At 43.0% G+C, this 16255-nt stretch overlaps 1 protein-coding gene across 2 annotated transcripts in view; it reads left to right on the top strand.

Annotated features, from left to right (window-relative positions):
* LRP2BP (LRP2 binding protein) overlaps window positions 1-16255 on the top strand; it is a 339402-nt gene that overhangs the window by 38921 nt on the left and 284226 nt on the right. For both annotated transcript variants that reach the window (XM_078678933.1, XM_078678935.1), the window contains exon 2: window positions 10146-10363. In XM_078678933.1, coding sequence (XP_078535059.1) covers window positions 10195-10363 — 169 coding nt within the window. In that variant the 5' untranslated portion in view covers window positions 10146-10194. The remainder of the gene's footprint in view (window positions 1-10145; window positions 10364-16255) is intronic.

Here is a 16255-nt window from a genome sequence, read left to right as displayed (position 1 = left end):
TGGGCCTAAAATATGCCATGTTGTACCCGGCTCGCTTGAGAGTGGAACAAGATGGTTGGCCACTAACTTTTAACAACCCTAAAGCAGCCATGGAATATATAATGAAAGCCAAGAAGCTGAGACCACCCTTCACGAACGAGGATGCGGATGCAGATGACTCCCAGACCCAGGGCGAATAAATGACTCTACCGATCTGAATAGACAGATAAGTTACAATAACGAAAATATAACAGTCATGTTTAACTCTTGCAATGAGGAAGTATAATCCATTCCAAATGGTACGTATGCAACACGGTGTGGACGCAGGAAATAGAGGTGCATAAGACACCTACCCCTAACGATAAACTGGTCCAGATGTCCTGGGCCCTACAGATATAATCCCAGCCCCCTTCAGTATAATGAACAGTAAAGTGCTCCGGCGCCTCCCGAACAGGGTAGACGCCTACTTTAATTGCATGTTTTGGATACACTGTGCTCCTCTGCTATTGCGAGGGAGTTCATTGTTAAAAAAGAAATGTTTTATTCATGATGGTATGGCTTTTGGCACTGTTATTTCGCCAGAGTGGGAGGGGTTTCCTATTCTATAGTTCTTAATTTGAAGTCACTGAATGTTCTTACACCTTTACTTCGACACTCGCACCTACTTGAAAAGCTTAAAGTTGCAACACTAACTCGCCCCATTACGATAGCTAGGCCTTCTCAGCACACAATAAAGTGCACACACTTAAATGAATTACATGGAATGTACGGGGGCTGAAGATTCTTAAAAAACTGATGTAGGTCTTTGATTACCTTGATGGCCACCAGATCGACATAGCGCTTATCCAAGAGACACACCTGACACCACAAGCGGCAGCTAGCATTGGTTCACGTTGGGCACATGACAAAAAAGCATCTTTATATTCATCTTATTACAGAGGTGTGCTCACACTGGTTTGAAAAGGTGTCCCCTTTGCTACTACTTACTCAGAATCTGATGCTCAAGGGAGGTTTGTTATATGGCAGGGCAACTGCAGAGGTACAAATGTTATGCTAATAAATGGTTACAGGCCTAATTTCGGTGACCCTGAACTTTATATCAACATTTTTACCAAACTATACAAACTGCAACCGTCCACGATCATATGGGGAGGAGATTTCAATTTTCCACTTGACTTAAACATGGACAGGTCTGGCTCCGATGGTTCCCTGATCAAACAAGCGTTCAAAACTCTCAAAGTGGGAATGTCGGAATGGGAACTCTGGCGACTAAGACACCCAAGGACAAAAGAGGGTACATTCATATCCACTACACATAACATGTGGTCTAGGCTAGACTATTGGCTAGTAACCCGAGCAATGAGTAACTGGATAGGTGAGGCCAAACACCTACCCAAAACGCTATCTGATCATTCCCCTGTTTTATTGTCACTAACACTACCTACTGATGTCCCGGGCCCATTTCAATGGAGAATGCAGTCCTCTGCCCTCACAGATTCGGTCTTCAGGGATGATGTAAGAACAACAATTATACAGTACTTCGGCGAAAATACAGGGTCTTTTGACTCTGCGGAAGCACTATGAAAATCCTTCAAGGCCACTATTAGAGGCACCTCTTATTGGACTCAGTGCCGACGTTTTAAAATGATTATGTACTCAAATGGCCCAACTTGTACAAAAGCTCCGGGAGCTTGAGTCATCGTATGAAAATGACCCCAAACCGTAAAAACTGATGTATGTCGTTACAACGCATGCTTTTTCCACGCATGCCTTTACAACTCAGGTTTTACCACGCAAGTCGTTACAACGACTTGCGTTGGGGGGCGCTGGATAGTGAATAGTTTAATTTACTATTCCATCTCCAGTCCCCGTGGATAGTAGGGAAGGTTTTGGATAGTAAATTAAACTATTCCCTATCCTACAGCGCCCTCCAGCGCAAGTTGTTGTAACGACTTACGTTGTAATTCCTGCGTTGTAAAGGTACTGCGTGGAAAAAGTTTTGTTGTAAAGGATGTTTACCGTAAAAACTGGCAGACATAAAAACACACCTTCAAGAATACACCGACCAGGAGATCCGATATTTATCTAAATGATGGGTGGCTAGAGCATATGGGGAGGGAGGACGACCGGGCCGTAGTCTAACCGCTAAAATCAGGGGCACAAGAGACATCTCTTTCATTCAAACTCTTAGAATGCAACAAGGCACACAGGTACACGCATCCCAAGACATATTGCAAGCCTTAGTGGACTACTATGCAGAGCTATACGGGGTGAGAGGGTCTGCTGAAACGAATGAAACGCACTCTAATCTAAAGGACATAACATTAGCGTGGATGTTGCCCGGCCAAAGGGAGTTTTTGGTTCAACCACTAACTGAGGAAGAAGTGGGAGATGCAATCTGGGCAATGCCCAATGGCAAATCACCGGGTGGTGATGGGATCCCAGGCGAGTTTTATGAAGCCTTCACTAACCTACTGATAACTCGCTTACTGGCAATGTATCAAGAAGCATACGATAAAAAATGCCTGCCCCCCCTCTCTGCGCGAGATGCTTTTAATAACCCTATTAAAACCAGATAAGGAACCCGAGCACGCGGACTCTTACCTCCCACTATTTCTAATCAATACATACATTAAGATTCTGGCAAAAGTCATCGCTACCAGGCTCCAGTTGCTTCTGCCGGCCCTGGTGCTGCCAGATCAAGCAGGATTTGTTCCCTCACGATCTACCACGTACAATTTGCGCACAGTATTTGCAGTACTAAATCAGATAGACCCCTCGCTACCCGCGGCTGCTGTTTTTCTAGACGCAGCTAAAGCATTTGACTCCATTTAGTGGCCATATATGTTCACGGTGCTGGCCAGGATGGGGATGCCACAAGCGTTCTTAAACTATATCCAATTGTTATTTACAAAACCCGTAGACTGGGTCCATGTCAACGGTCTCAAATCCGAGCCAATTAATATACACAGAGGAACACGCCAGGGCTGCCCACTATCCCTAATTTTATTTGCCATTGCTCTAGAGCCCCTAGCTTGCATCATACGTCAGAAACACTCATGCACCGCGCTAGGATATTGTCTCTGACCTCTAGCGATCTCACTTTACGTGGACGATATGGTTGTTTACATTAGAGATCCAAGCACACATTTGGAGGCCACACTAAGAGAATATGTTCGGTTTGGATAGTATTCAGGTTTAACCATAAGCTGGAATAAATCAGTGGTATTTCCCCTGACCCCGGCAACCACGCCCCACAAAACAGAATTTCCTCTGGTATGGTGCGTGTCGCCTCTTAAATATTTGGGAGTCTGGGTGGACAGAGACCCGGAAGTAGTCATCAGGTTGAATTACGGAAGGCCGTTACAAAACTGCGAGGCCAGATAGCACGATGGGTGAAGCTCCCCTTATAACTGGCCAGCAGACTTGCAGTAATGAAAGTGATTGCCCTCCCTAAATTTTTATACTTTTTTGTTAACATGCCTATTCCCCTCAGGCTGGAAGTTTTTAAAACACAGCTGTTCTGTATGGTAACCCTAGCCTGGTCAGGCAAACAACACAGAATAAGCTGACAAACTCTCACTCGCCCATATGCAGAAGGGGAATTTAACGCTCCAGATCTGTATTTATACTATTTATGTGCCCCAGCTCATTTCGCTCAATACTGGTAACAACCCCACAGCTTCATTGCCCACATGGCTATCGAATCAGACGATGCATATCCAACTCCCCTTAACGCCATACTGCTACATAAGCGCAAACTAGCAAACCTTAAGACTCGCATCACGTGCAGGCAAATATCCAATATATGTAGCTAGGCTGCCATTGCTTCACCACCCTTCATTATCTGCCACAGGCGAAACTGGTGCATTGACAATACTACAGGAAGCAGGCTTCCGCACTCTGGGCGATGTTTTCCCAACTGGGTAGTTCATCTTGTTAGATGACTTTATTGGTAGACGTAGTGGCAGTTTGATGAAGTTTATATATTATATAGATTAAGAGCGGCCATGAAAGCGCTGTATCCTAGGTTCCCCCGGGAACCACCCGAGTTTTTGTCGCTATGAACTATGCTAGTAAGCACTGACAAGAGAAACCTGATAACTAAGTTATACAATACCGCTCAGAAGAAACTACATGCTCAGTGGACAATGCCAGGAAGAGATGGAACACAGTGCTAGATACACAAATCACGCCAGAAGACTGGGAAGTATGCTGTGGTTTATTAGATAAACTTACCTCCAACTGTAACTTAAGTCATACATTTTATATACCTACAACAGGCATACCATACCCTACAGCAGCTATATAAGTATGGGTTAAGCCAAGATTCCATATGTAAACGTTGTAGAACAGACAAAGCAGATTTGCTCCATCTCGCTTGGATCTGTGAGCCCATTGCGTCATATTGGAAACAAATAATAGACACATTGACTGAGATGGTGGGGATAAGAATTGCATGCACTCCAGTGGTATGTCTACTTGGCCTTCTCAAATCAATACCCAGTGTTCATCGTAAACTAGTGGCCATGGCACTGCTGTTAGCCAAGCAACAAATATCAATCTGCTGGGGTGGGAAAAAGGTGCCTTATAAGAAAGACTGGTTGCGTGATTTGGCCTACTGTAAGGCAAAACATGAGACCTATGCAGAGGAACTGCCTGTAGCTTCACAACCAACTGACTTTTGGACCCCTTACGTTGTGTATCTGTTAAGTGCAAACTCAGAAGCACCTGGATGATTATATACGTTTTTAACTGTTGGGGCCAACTAAATATCATTGAATGCATTACTTTAGCAACACGTCAACTCAAAGAAGTAAAATGACCAACCAATATTGTGTTATACAGGACGTTGACTGATTATGTTGTTATTGTTTACTTTAAACTAATATCTGGTAAAGTACACTGTGCGACTAAAGTACGTGCTATGTAATCGAAAGTACTAAGGGCCAGATGTAGGTAGGGTTTTACCGGTCGGTAACGGCCGAATTCGGCCGTTACCGACCGGTATTTGGCATTTGATATGTAGGGGCAGGTAAACAGGGAAAATCGGTAATTAAGAATCGGTAAATAAGTTTTACCTACATCTGGCCCTAAATACTGTAATTCTCATTGAAAGATATTGTAACCTGTTTATGAAAAGTCAATAAAAAGGAAAAAAAAAAATGTAGCCGGGGTTTTGGATTTGTATATAGTGAGAAGGTGGGAAAAACGTCCCGCCTCTCTGTTCTATAACACGCACCCAACCCCTTAGCTTGGGATTTAGTCTTACAGATACTGTTAGAAATATATTTGCATCCTTTAAAGTGCTCTACACAATTTCCCCTAAAATGTATAAGAATTAACTGTCTTCATTTCACCAAGATAGTAGGAGCAATTTGAGTAGTTATGCTGAATTTTGCCCCAAAGCATAAGACTTTGCGTTTAGAACTGTTAATTTTCAAGAAATCAGCCCATGCATTCAGCTGTAAAGCAGCGAGCTGGGTATTTAAACCTTTAGACGTAAGATCAAGAACTATAATATCATCTGCTTATCACAAACAAGCCACCAAGCAACCGCCAATACTCGAAGGATATCCCGAACTGTTACTCAGTACAACCGGTAGACTGGATATGTAAAGAGAAAATAACAGCAGCGGGGCCAACAAACAGCCCTGCTTCAAGTCATTTTTTGTTGGGATCACAATGGATAGGCCTCGACAACCTCTGAGCAGGGCCTGACATCTAGTAGAAGAGTGCAAGGCAATAAATAAGTGTAATAGGGTTGGACGATCAACTTTATTGAAGTTAATAAAAGCGGAAAAAACTGGGGAAGCTCTGCCTAACACGTTTTCTGCAGTAAGGTGCAGGGCTGTAATATTATCCATGGTGCCTTAATCGTCTGTCCTAATGGTATTATAGATTCCTCATTTACTTAGGATTGAAGAGGGTCTAGTAGGCATTTTGTGCCACATTTCACTTTGCGACTTGCAAATTGAGATTTTTTTTGTGATGCCCGTGACTGCTTCTGCTTTTTCAATAAGGCATTTACAATTTTATTTAAATGAAGCCCGTTTTCCCTTGAGGAAAATGGGATGCATTTAAAAAATAAATATTTAACGTTTCCGGTTCCATGGGACCACTGCCTGCTCTTGAAAAACGTTTTTGCCTCCAATCACAAAGGGGAAGGGCCCCTTCCCATTTGCGACTGGTTTACCACCTACTTGAAGTAGGTGGTGAACTGCTATTGTTTTGCAACTGCTTTCCGGTAGCAAAACAATTGTACATCCCCTGTGACTCGCTATTAAGAAGGGATGCCCATGACACACCCCTTCCTTATAGCGACTCGCAAACCCTATTTGGCGAGTCGGGTAACAGATTACTGACTTGCAAAATAGGGTTGATACATGCTATATGCCTTTTTAGCAGGTGCAAACGGCCCGATACGCTATTTGCGACCGCTAAAAACGGTTGTACATGCGGCCCTTTGAGAAGACCTACCCACAGCAACTAGCAATGCAATTTGTTGATAATTATTGGGTAGATTATGGTCACCCTTTTTATGAAGTGGGATAATGACACTTCTGGTCCAAGATGAGGGCACTGTAGATTAGTCATAACAATATTCAAAGACCAGGGATAAAATAGTTGCAAAACGTTTGGTTTCACTTTTTAAAACCAAGATTGGTTCTTCATCTGGACCCATCGCTCCAGAAATTCTAAACGAGCAGATTGAGGTCTTGATCTCGCCCTAGAGGGTGGCCCATTACTCACTGCCTCCATCTCACGGCTGGGGAGGAGGACCTCCCAAAGAGACATCTTTCGAGTTGGCCACATATAGCTCGGAGATAAAGCTATTTCATGGAACAGGTGAGGGGTGGATCTTACCCTCGTTCCACAGCAGTCCGCAATAATCCCAGAATTTTCTTGAATTCTTAGAGAATATGGCCTCTCTTAAATTAATCCATTTACGACGTGACTCTTGTTTTATTTTACCAGCCATTAGTCATACTCTTTTCCTCAAAAGTGCTATTAGTTTAACTCTATCAAATGAGAAGGAGACACATTGAGGCTAATTAGCCTATTTATTTCTTTGTTCAAGATAAGGATGGGTAATTGTGAAGGTCTTTGAGGTGACCTAGTATAAGCCCAATAGCCCCTACTTACAACCTGTTTCATAAAATGACGGGGGAAAAACATAACAACAGGTTGTCAGGTACCTATGTTACTAGCAGTCTTCTCCAGAAGCCCTGCTAGATGCAAATCCTGTCAGGGAACCAGTGGGATCTACCCGAGCTCTTAATAAAACTCATGATGGCCTCATTACGTTTCCACGACCACACTAATGCCATCCTAACTTCTATGGAGAAAATAAGAACTCTACAGTCACTAAAATAGCTGTCTACATTTTTTAAATCAGACTCAAGGCTGAATAAGACACAGTGAGTTAACCAGTTGATGTTTTATGGGGGAAGGAAGCAGGGACATTGTGATTAAATGTACCATTAGCAATCACACAGTCAATTTTTCTTAGTGGATCCAGGAGTACCAGTCCTCTTTCATCTGTTTTTATTATTTATGGAAACTGGAGGAGTGGAACTTATAATGCTTCTTTGCTTTCTACATCTGCAAATAGGCCAATGGCATAGTTAAAAAGTTTACAATTCATATAACCAACTAGAATGACCTTGGTATCAACCCCCTGATCCGTAACTTCTTTTATGAAGCAAAACAGTGCGGGAAGCATTTTATCATAAAGCGGATCCGGTGAATGTAAGCATTTACAATTAAAATATGATCCCTTCCACTTTCTCTCCGAGTTGGAATGATTTTTACGGCCTGAAGAAAAAAGTACTATAGTAATGCTGGTTGAAATTATTATTGAATTATATAGCTATACCACCCCTAGCGTGACCTCTTTTAGAGGGAGAAGCACTACAACTAAAGACATAATAGCCATCTACAGCAAAATCAGAAGTCGACCTGGTCTCCTGGACGCAGGTCACATCAGCTTTCAGGGTGTTTAAAATATACTTTTTGTTGGGTATATTGAATAAACCAGCTGCATTCCAAGAAGCACTTTTTAAGCTGGTATTAAATATAGAGTTTGAATACTGGACCTGAAGCACTGGTACAATTAAGGGTACTGACCAACCAATTCCATTTGGACAAATCATCCTCTTTTTTTTAATGGATCTGCTTTGCATGACGCACTAAGGTTTGCCAACTTGGGTTCCCAAATTTTTAATAGAGGGTTTGGCATGGGGGATACTTGAAGAGGCATCCACGCCTATAGAGCGTAGTCTTCTAACTTGTATCCCACAATCCTTGTGCTTGGGCTTTGCCAAGGGAGCATGGCAAGGGACATCTATGCTCAAACTAGGCAGATGCTTTCCACCCTCGCTTTTTTTAATCAACTGCGAGACCAGCTTAAAGAGGCTTCATCTTCTTTCACCACCACCAAAACCTTCAGGATTGTTAAAAGAGTATCTTGAATATGATCAGTATTATTAACAACGTTTTCTAGTAAAGAATGGATGACAAAACATTTTCAAAGGATTTGAGGGATTCAGAATATTGAATGTAATGACCAGGCAAATTACAGGAAGGATTCCTAAGTAACTCTAAATCAGGTGTGTCCGAAATTTCCAAGGCGGAGACCAATATCTCCATAGGGGTACTGCTTAAAAGCTTTAACACAGATTTCTGTTGATTACATAAGGGAGTTGTAGGGGGAATGATCTCTTCTACCAATTGCTTTCCCAGCAGAATATCAACATCATGTAAGGTGAAATCCTTGTTCTGGCATTTGGGATCTTCTCCGGTTGCTGAGTGCCTTGTTCTGAGAGACAAGTGAGGTGAGGAATCGTGCTTTACAGGGTTCCTTACATCCAAGAAGACAAGTGGGTGCTCCTGTTTGACCAACTTGGAATAGTTATCACTGGACCACACATCTTCCTTTTGGAAAAAGAAAAAAAGGGAGTTTGAGCCCTTCACTGCATTTAATGTGAGGATTTTGTCTTATAACATGCCCTTAAAGGGATCATTCTTCCTGAACAAAGCTTCCTTATCATAATCTTATTTTCTCAAAAGAAGGCTACGGGAGGAATTCAACCTTGTGGTCCACACTCTGGGTGATCCGCAATCTTGGCACAGATGCCATGTCGCACAAGACCACTGGCGCTGGACACAGACCACCTTGACTGGAGCCCCCTTGTCCCAAAGACCAGCACCCCCGTAGGAGTCGGCCATCTCGTTGCCACCTCCTTTTCAGGGGGAGCTATGGTACTCAGAGTTATGGCTATTGATTTGACTTTTTCGGTTGCTGTGCATCTGTTCAGACGAATAGTTGTGAACTACTTAGTGAGAGGTGCTCAGTGTCCAAGAGAGACATGAACAAGACCATGGTAGATGAGTTAAGTGACTTATAGATATCACAAAACCAACAATCCTTCAAAGACCACCTAGTAACTGGTTTGGAGTATTACAGTACTTGAGTAAAATGCAGAAGGCTCTTGAGCAACAGTAAAAAACACTGTACCGTAGAGAAAATTGAAGGAAATTCCTCTGAAGCATCCACCTATCCTCCTAAAACACTACAAGGATCGTCCTGGATCTAACTAGTTTTACCATCACACTAACACACACCAACTACATCACAATATAACACTGTATCTACCAAGCTCACAAAACCAAACTCAACAAACAAGTACTTTCAAATGAAAGCTCATTCAGATTGATTGATGGCCTTCTAAGATGTGAATAACATAGCATACCAATAATTCTATTGCTAATGACTTATGCATCCTACTTGCTATTTCTGCTCACGTACTTGGTTTGTTGTCCACTTTAGGCCTCACTCTGAGTTTTGCATAAAAGCAAGTTCAGAAATTCCCATGAACTAGTACGGTTTGCAGCTGTCTGATATTTCGCTTTAAAAGTCGTGCACCTCTTCCTGTATGTACTTTCTATGTAAAATTGTCTCTTTTCCAGATTTTAGTTTTAAAGAGAATTTCAAATTTTCCCACCTGTGCTTCCATGTCTGGTGTTTCACTGATCAGAATGTCCACATATTTAGTTAAAACAAGACAGCATTGTTGCAAATACAAAGTTAAACACTACTGTGTGCAAATCTTTGTTTCTGATCACAAGTACTGCTAACAGAGTTACATGTTATATTTTTCAAGGCATTCATGGTACAGTCATTAAGCAAATGCCGCAGGAGGCGACGGAGAGATGAAGAAGTTAAACTCGGAGCCCCTGCCCTGCAAGGTAGACTCTAATATCGCACCCATACTGCACACCGTCTCCCAGGTATGTGGCTGCTTCCCGGAGAAGAAGCAGGACACACCTGAACAGCAGCAGGATGCTGAAGGAAAGGACAGCAAGTTATTAGTTCTACCAGGTACACAGAGAAACCCTTAAGGTCCTGCTGTTAGAATCCCATGTTGTACAGTATTGCGCAAATATTTATTGCCATCTTTCACAAGAAACTTTCAAGTTTTATATGATTTCTGGTTCTTGTAGATGTTTTCAATTTATATCTTCTGTTGTCTTCTACAACTTTTAAAGGAGTACTTGTTACATATGACTGTATATAGTATATACATGTTACAAATGTCGCTGGTTTTAGTATATTTGATTATTTTAATGTCAATTTATTTAGAAACAAGCATAGGAAAAACCAGTAGGTCTGCCTTTAATGTACATCCCCATGCAAATACAGACATGCAGAAATGTGTTAGCAGCTTTAAACAAGGTGTGTTGCCTTTACCAATGCTTGTTTTATCTCATGCAGTTTCCCATTTCAAAGCACTTGAACTAACTGTTGCGAATGCCTAGTCAATGGACCTCAATTTCTTAACCTTAGAAGGATGAATACGTTAGTTATTCCTGCCTGGATTTGAACTTGTTTGTGTTGGCTGATCAGACATAGGGCCAGGTGTACAACCATGTGAAAAGGCTATTTAGCGGTCGCAAACGAGCTGATTTCTCGTTTGCAACAACTAAAAGCCGTCGAAAATCTGGCTCCAGATGCCTCCAGCTTGTGGTTAGCATTCTCAGCAATCACGACATTAACGATAATATTCCTCCTGAATAATTTTGTTTTAATAGCCCCATCAAAGTAGTAACACTTAATACATGATTCTACTAGGAATATTTACATTGTATTTGGCCATTTTAGTTCAAAAAAAGGTTTGGAAGTAAATTTCAAAAGTTTAATTTTACAACCTAAGTGCACACCTTGGAACTAATGCAGAGCAGAACACATAGGCATCCTGAAGTGTTTTGCTATATAAGAAAATAAGGGGTGTTGTAGAAGAGCAAAAGTCAGTGCTGACCGAGGAAGGATTATTTAAGCAGTGTCAGTAGATCTGAGGTTGAGTTGGCTGAGAAGAAGGCGTTGCGCCATGTGGGTCAGAACCAGGACAGGCTGGCAAAGGATGTTGCAGCAATACCATGACAGGAGGAAACTGATGGATAGATAGGAGAGATGTTAGGGGTGCCCAATCAACAGTAGCAAAGAGGGAGAGAAATGAGGCAGGAGAGGAACAGTGTTGTGCAGCAGGGGAATAAGAACCTCTCAAGAGTAATTACTTATGAAATGATTCAATTCTCAAAACTATTTCAGGTGGTATTTATGAAACAAAACACAAAATATGATGTAATTGCACGATGTTGATGCATTCATACTCCTTGTCCTTGCGATGCAGTGGCACCAACTTCACTGGACTCACCAGCTCTTCCTGTCACCTTTTCTGGAGCCCATTCTTCAAGTTGGCAGTAAAACTGTGTATAATCAGGTTATGGAATGTGGTTGTCCTTTTTTATTCTAAAACACCATGGATCTATTATGCCCACCTTTATGCAGTCCGACCTCCTGAGGCCTCCCTAGCCGCACTGCTGTCAGAGACAACAACTCAACTGCTCCGTCTTCCCCAGGCAGTCTCGGAGACTCTGGACCTCCCCTTACCAGGGAGGAGATTCAAGGGGCCATTTCACTCTTGCACTCCGGTAAGACGGCAGGGCCGGATGGATACCCTCAGGAATATTACGCGACCTACCACGACTTGTTGGTTCCGCACCTGGTGGATCTGTTTCACCATGTGGTAGACATGGGGTACTTCCCCCCAGAGTCCAACGTGGCCACTATTGTGGTTCTTCCGAAGACACAACCACCTTCCATCTCCTGCGCAGACTACCGACCCATTTACCTCATCAACACCGAGGTGAAAATCTTTGCCACTGCCTTTGCTCAACGCCTCTGCCCCCTCTTGCATGACTTGGTCCACCCAGACCAATGTGGCTTCCTCCCTGCCCGTGGTACCCGGCATTGCATACGCCGTCTCCACCTCACCCTCGCACACCGCCATCAGCTCACCTCGTACTTGGCCTTGCTTTTCATTGACTTTGAAAAAGCATTTGATACAGTTAACTGGAGCTATCCAGAAGACGTGCTGGAGGCGTTGGGATTTGGCCTCCCATTCAGCGTTTCATCCGAGTTCTATTGTCTAGCCCTGAAGCATTGGCCCTAATTAACGGCGTGCTTTCGGAGGCATCCCCCATCCAGAGGGGCACCCGCCAAGGCTGTCCACACTTACCGCTTTTATTTGTGCTAGCAATGGAGCCCTTGGCCTCTCTCCTACGGCAAGATCCCCGCATCTGGGGATGGGCCTGGGACCCCTACCAGATTGACAAGGTCGCCCTCTATGCCGACGACGTCCTCCTATTCCTAGAGGATCCCGAGGACTCCAGCCTACAATGCTTGGATGTCCTTTCCGCCTTTGAGCAAGATTCCAGCCTATGGCTCAACCCGGCGAAATCCACTCTGGTTCCCCTCCACCCGTCACATGCATGTTTCGACTGGCAAACAACCATTCCCTTGCGTAGGCAATCCTTCAAATACTTGGGAGTCTGGGTCACCTTGCTCCCAGAACTTGAATGGGCCTTAACCTTGCGCCCCTGGTTACCAAGGCCAAGTCAGACCTCAAGCGATGGCAGTCCCTTTCTCTTAATCTCCTTGGCAGAAGTGCGCTTTTTAAAATGAGGGTTCTCCCCCGCTTTTTATGTATTCTTCAAAATATAACCTTTCTCCTCCCGGGGAGCTGGTTCCGCGAAATTGATGGCCTCTTCATCTGGTTTTTAGGGAGAGGCGGGAGGCAGCGTATGGCCCTGGCTCACTGTCAGATACCTCCTTATGATGGTGGCATGGGTGTGACTAATCTTCACCTCTGCTACCTGACCATGTGACTTATGGTGGTTCATGACTGGTTCTCCGGTGGCTGGTCCGAACTGGCGTACCAGTTTGAGCTCTGGTCTATGGACTTTCCACAGCTCCAAGCCTTCTTATACCATACCCATACCACAAATACTTCCCAAGCCCCCTACTGTACGGAGGTGGAGGCGGGGAGTGGATTGGTGCGGGGCCCAGGAGGAACCCCTCTTCGAAGCCCGGGGCTGCCCTGAACTATTCAAAAAGATTTGGGGTAAATAGTTCAATCTATTGTCCTGAGTGGTGTGCGTGCTCATATGTATCGCGATAACCTTGCACTAGAATCTACTCTGAAGCATAATACACAAGTCTCTGTCATCATCTTTGCTTTTGTTTATCATCGAGATAATGTGCCTGATTTTGCTGCCAATGTAATTTTGTGGTTTCTTTTAAATATCAATACATTTGATTATAAAAAAAACCACCATGGATCTCCCTAAATCTAAATCTATTTTGGCACTTCCAAAACTTCCCTCAGACATGTCTGTTTGATAAACAGCTGTAAATCAGACAACAGGATTTTATTCTGTTAAGGACATGGAGATAAAGATTATGTTTCTCAATTCTTTACTGCAACATACAACAGCCATTACAAACATTTAATACAATTACATTTCCCATGAACATGAAAATGAGTCATCACCAAAGCACCAATCACAAGGCAGCATCCCCTTCAAATAGTAATGGCTCCATTTAACTGCCTCTTTTCTTTGTAATCAATATCCAATCACAAAAAAAAGTGCATTCTCAAAGTTCAATAACCAGCTGTGGAGCAACAGCTCTCCTCCATCGAACATGAGCGAGTCTCGACCAACTCTACTTTGACCTACACATGTCGATCAGATCAGACTGCCCTTGCTCATGAAATGACAGCTATCACACCATCACGGGCCCAAAGGCTTCCCAGTATGCCCGCACATTTCTGGTTCTGTTCTGCGCCTGAAAGGGAACTAAATTGTTAGTTCTGCCATAAACTCAAAAGTTCACTTAAACAACTATATACACCATTGTGGGCACTCAAAACGCACACAATGATAGTACATATCAATCATTAAAATATAATTTTTTTGTGATTATGGATAGGATAATCCTTGCCTCTATCTTCTAAATAGAATTGAAAATTCTTGATGCGAGTTAGAAAATTTCTTATTCTGTTCCAGGACTGGAGGCTCAGGTTATGCTTGTTCAAAGCTGTCTCTCAGCAACAGAAGCAACATTCACAGTAAGCGTATAATGAAAGGTCTTAAACATAGATTGAGAGGATTAGTCAGTTGCCTTCATTATGTCCTCCAAGCAAGACCAAGGAGAATATGTCTTGGAAGACATGGCTGCCTGTACTGAATGAGTCCCACACTTAGAAACATGGGTTCCAGCCACAGACGTTAACCATCAAACCCATCTCGCTAGAGAAGCCAAAGCAACTGGGTTAAAGGGCTTTTGAAGAGAGATTAACTTCTTACCTGTACCATTCTATGTAATTATTTGGTCCCGTATTCATAGACCCTCAAATAATGAACAACACACAATTTCGTTTTGTTACCAAAAGCTGGGTAGGACATATCCTTAAAATTAGACTTCTCTTCATCTCTGCTTCAGGAAGCCTTGATGATAGAATTTTTAAAACGGGTCATATGGGCAGGGCTACTTGCTTCTAGTGCTCACCTTTTACAAATCATTTTATGAAGTGACTGATGGTCCCATGTACTAAACCTAAGTTGCAAATAGAGGAGGGCATACAGTTAAATTAAAAGGGTGAACTGAGCCATGGGTTTGGCTTGGCTCTAAGAATCCATGCACGAGCCGAGCCATGAAAACGTTTGGCATGTAGATCATTGAACAAACATAAAGTGAAAATATGATACAATCTCTTCAAAATAAAAAAAAAAGTTTATTTTTTACCAGGCATAAGCATTTCACCTTTATACATCCAATTATATCACTGTGTAGATAGAAATTTATTAAGAGTGATAGTTTTTAGAAATATTTTGACTCGCGCCCCAACGACAATACCATTAGTGAACTAAGAGGCAAGTCAGTGGCCATTTAAACCCTATACATGACCTAGATTCTCATTATAGATGGAGCAATATTACAGTATACTATTTCAAAAATAAGAGGTGCCTGTCCAGTGCGCATCCTGAACCCAAGAATTCAAAAGGGCCCTCATATGTGACAATAAAGGAAAAGGAGGGTCTGTGTAATAAAATATTTTCCTAGGATTGCACAATTTGGACAAGCAGGTAATCCAGTTGTGATTTTAGGTTATCCAGTTTCACATTTTGGAATCCAGCCAACAGATGCATCTCTCTCTCTCTCTCTCTCTCTCTCTCTCTCTCTCTCTTTCTCTCTCTCTCTCTCTCTCTCTCTCTCTCTCTCGCTCTCTCTCTCTCGCTCTCTCTCTCTCGCTCTCTCTTGCTCTCTCTCGCTCTCTCTCTCGCTCTCACTCACTCTCTTTCTCTCTTTCTTTCTCTCTCTCCCATTTACATCAAAGGTCACTCTTTTGACTTTTATTCTTGGCTCATGACAAGAAAAACTGACGCAGAGGTAGCAAAGCCGACTCAGCCCTCCCCCGACCCAACAACCAAGCCACACATGCATTTATTTGAGGGGGTGTCACACATCATACAACCCTCCCACCCTCAAAGCTAGGCTTCTGAAGAGGTGTCCTTAAGGAATGGAGCATGTATAACAAAGAGCAATAGCGCTGAGAAAACAATTGGACAGGGTTTCTGGCCCCTGGCACCATCCGAGCACAGACGGGCTTGCCTGTGGCACGCGGGCAGCACATCAGTGCATCGCACTTCATTATATGATCACTTAAGTGATGCATGTGACAAACCCTGGCCAACTAGAGCCCGTTCGTTCAAATACTGTACCTCCAGTTGGTGCAGACAAGATGGCGGCATAGAAAATATATGTTCTTTCAGTTTTTATTCAGATAGATATTTGTTGCAGGTTTTTATCTAGTTTCAAAGGAGCTGAACACAAATATACATTTTCATGTCACAGCATATGCACTGTTAG

Source organism: Lissotriton helveticus, chromosome 2_2 (genome assembly GCF_964261635.1).
Source record: "Lissotriton helveticus chromosome 2_2, aLisHel1.1, whole genome shotgun sequence".
NCBI lineage: Eukaryota > Metazoa > Chordata > Amphibia > Caudata > Salamandridae > Lissotriton > Lissotriton helveticus.
This window is presented reverse-complemented; position numbering and strand designations above follow the sequence as displayed.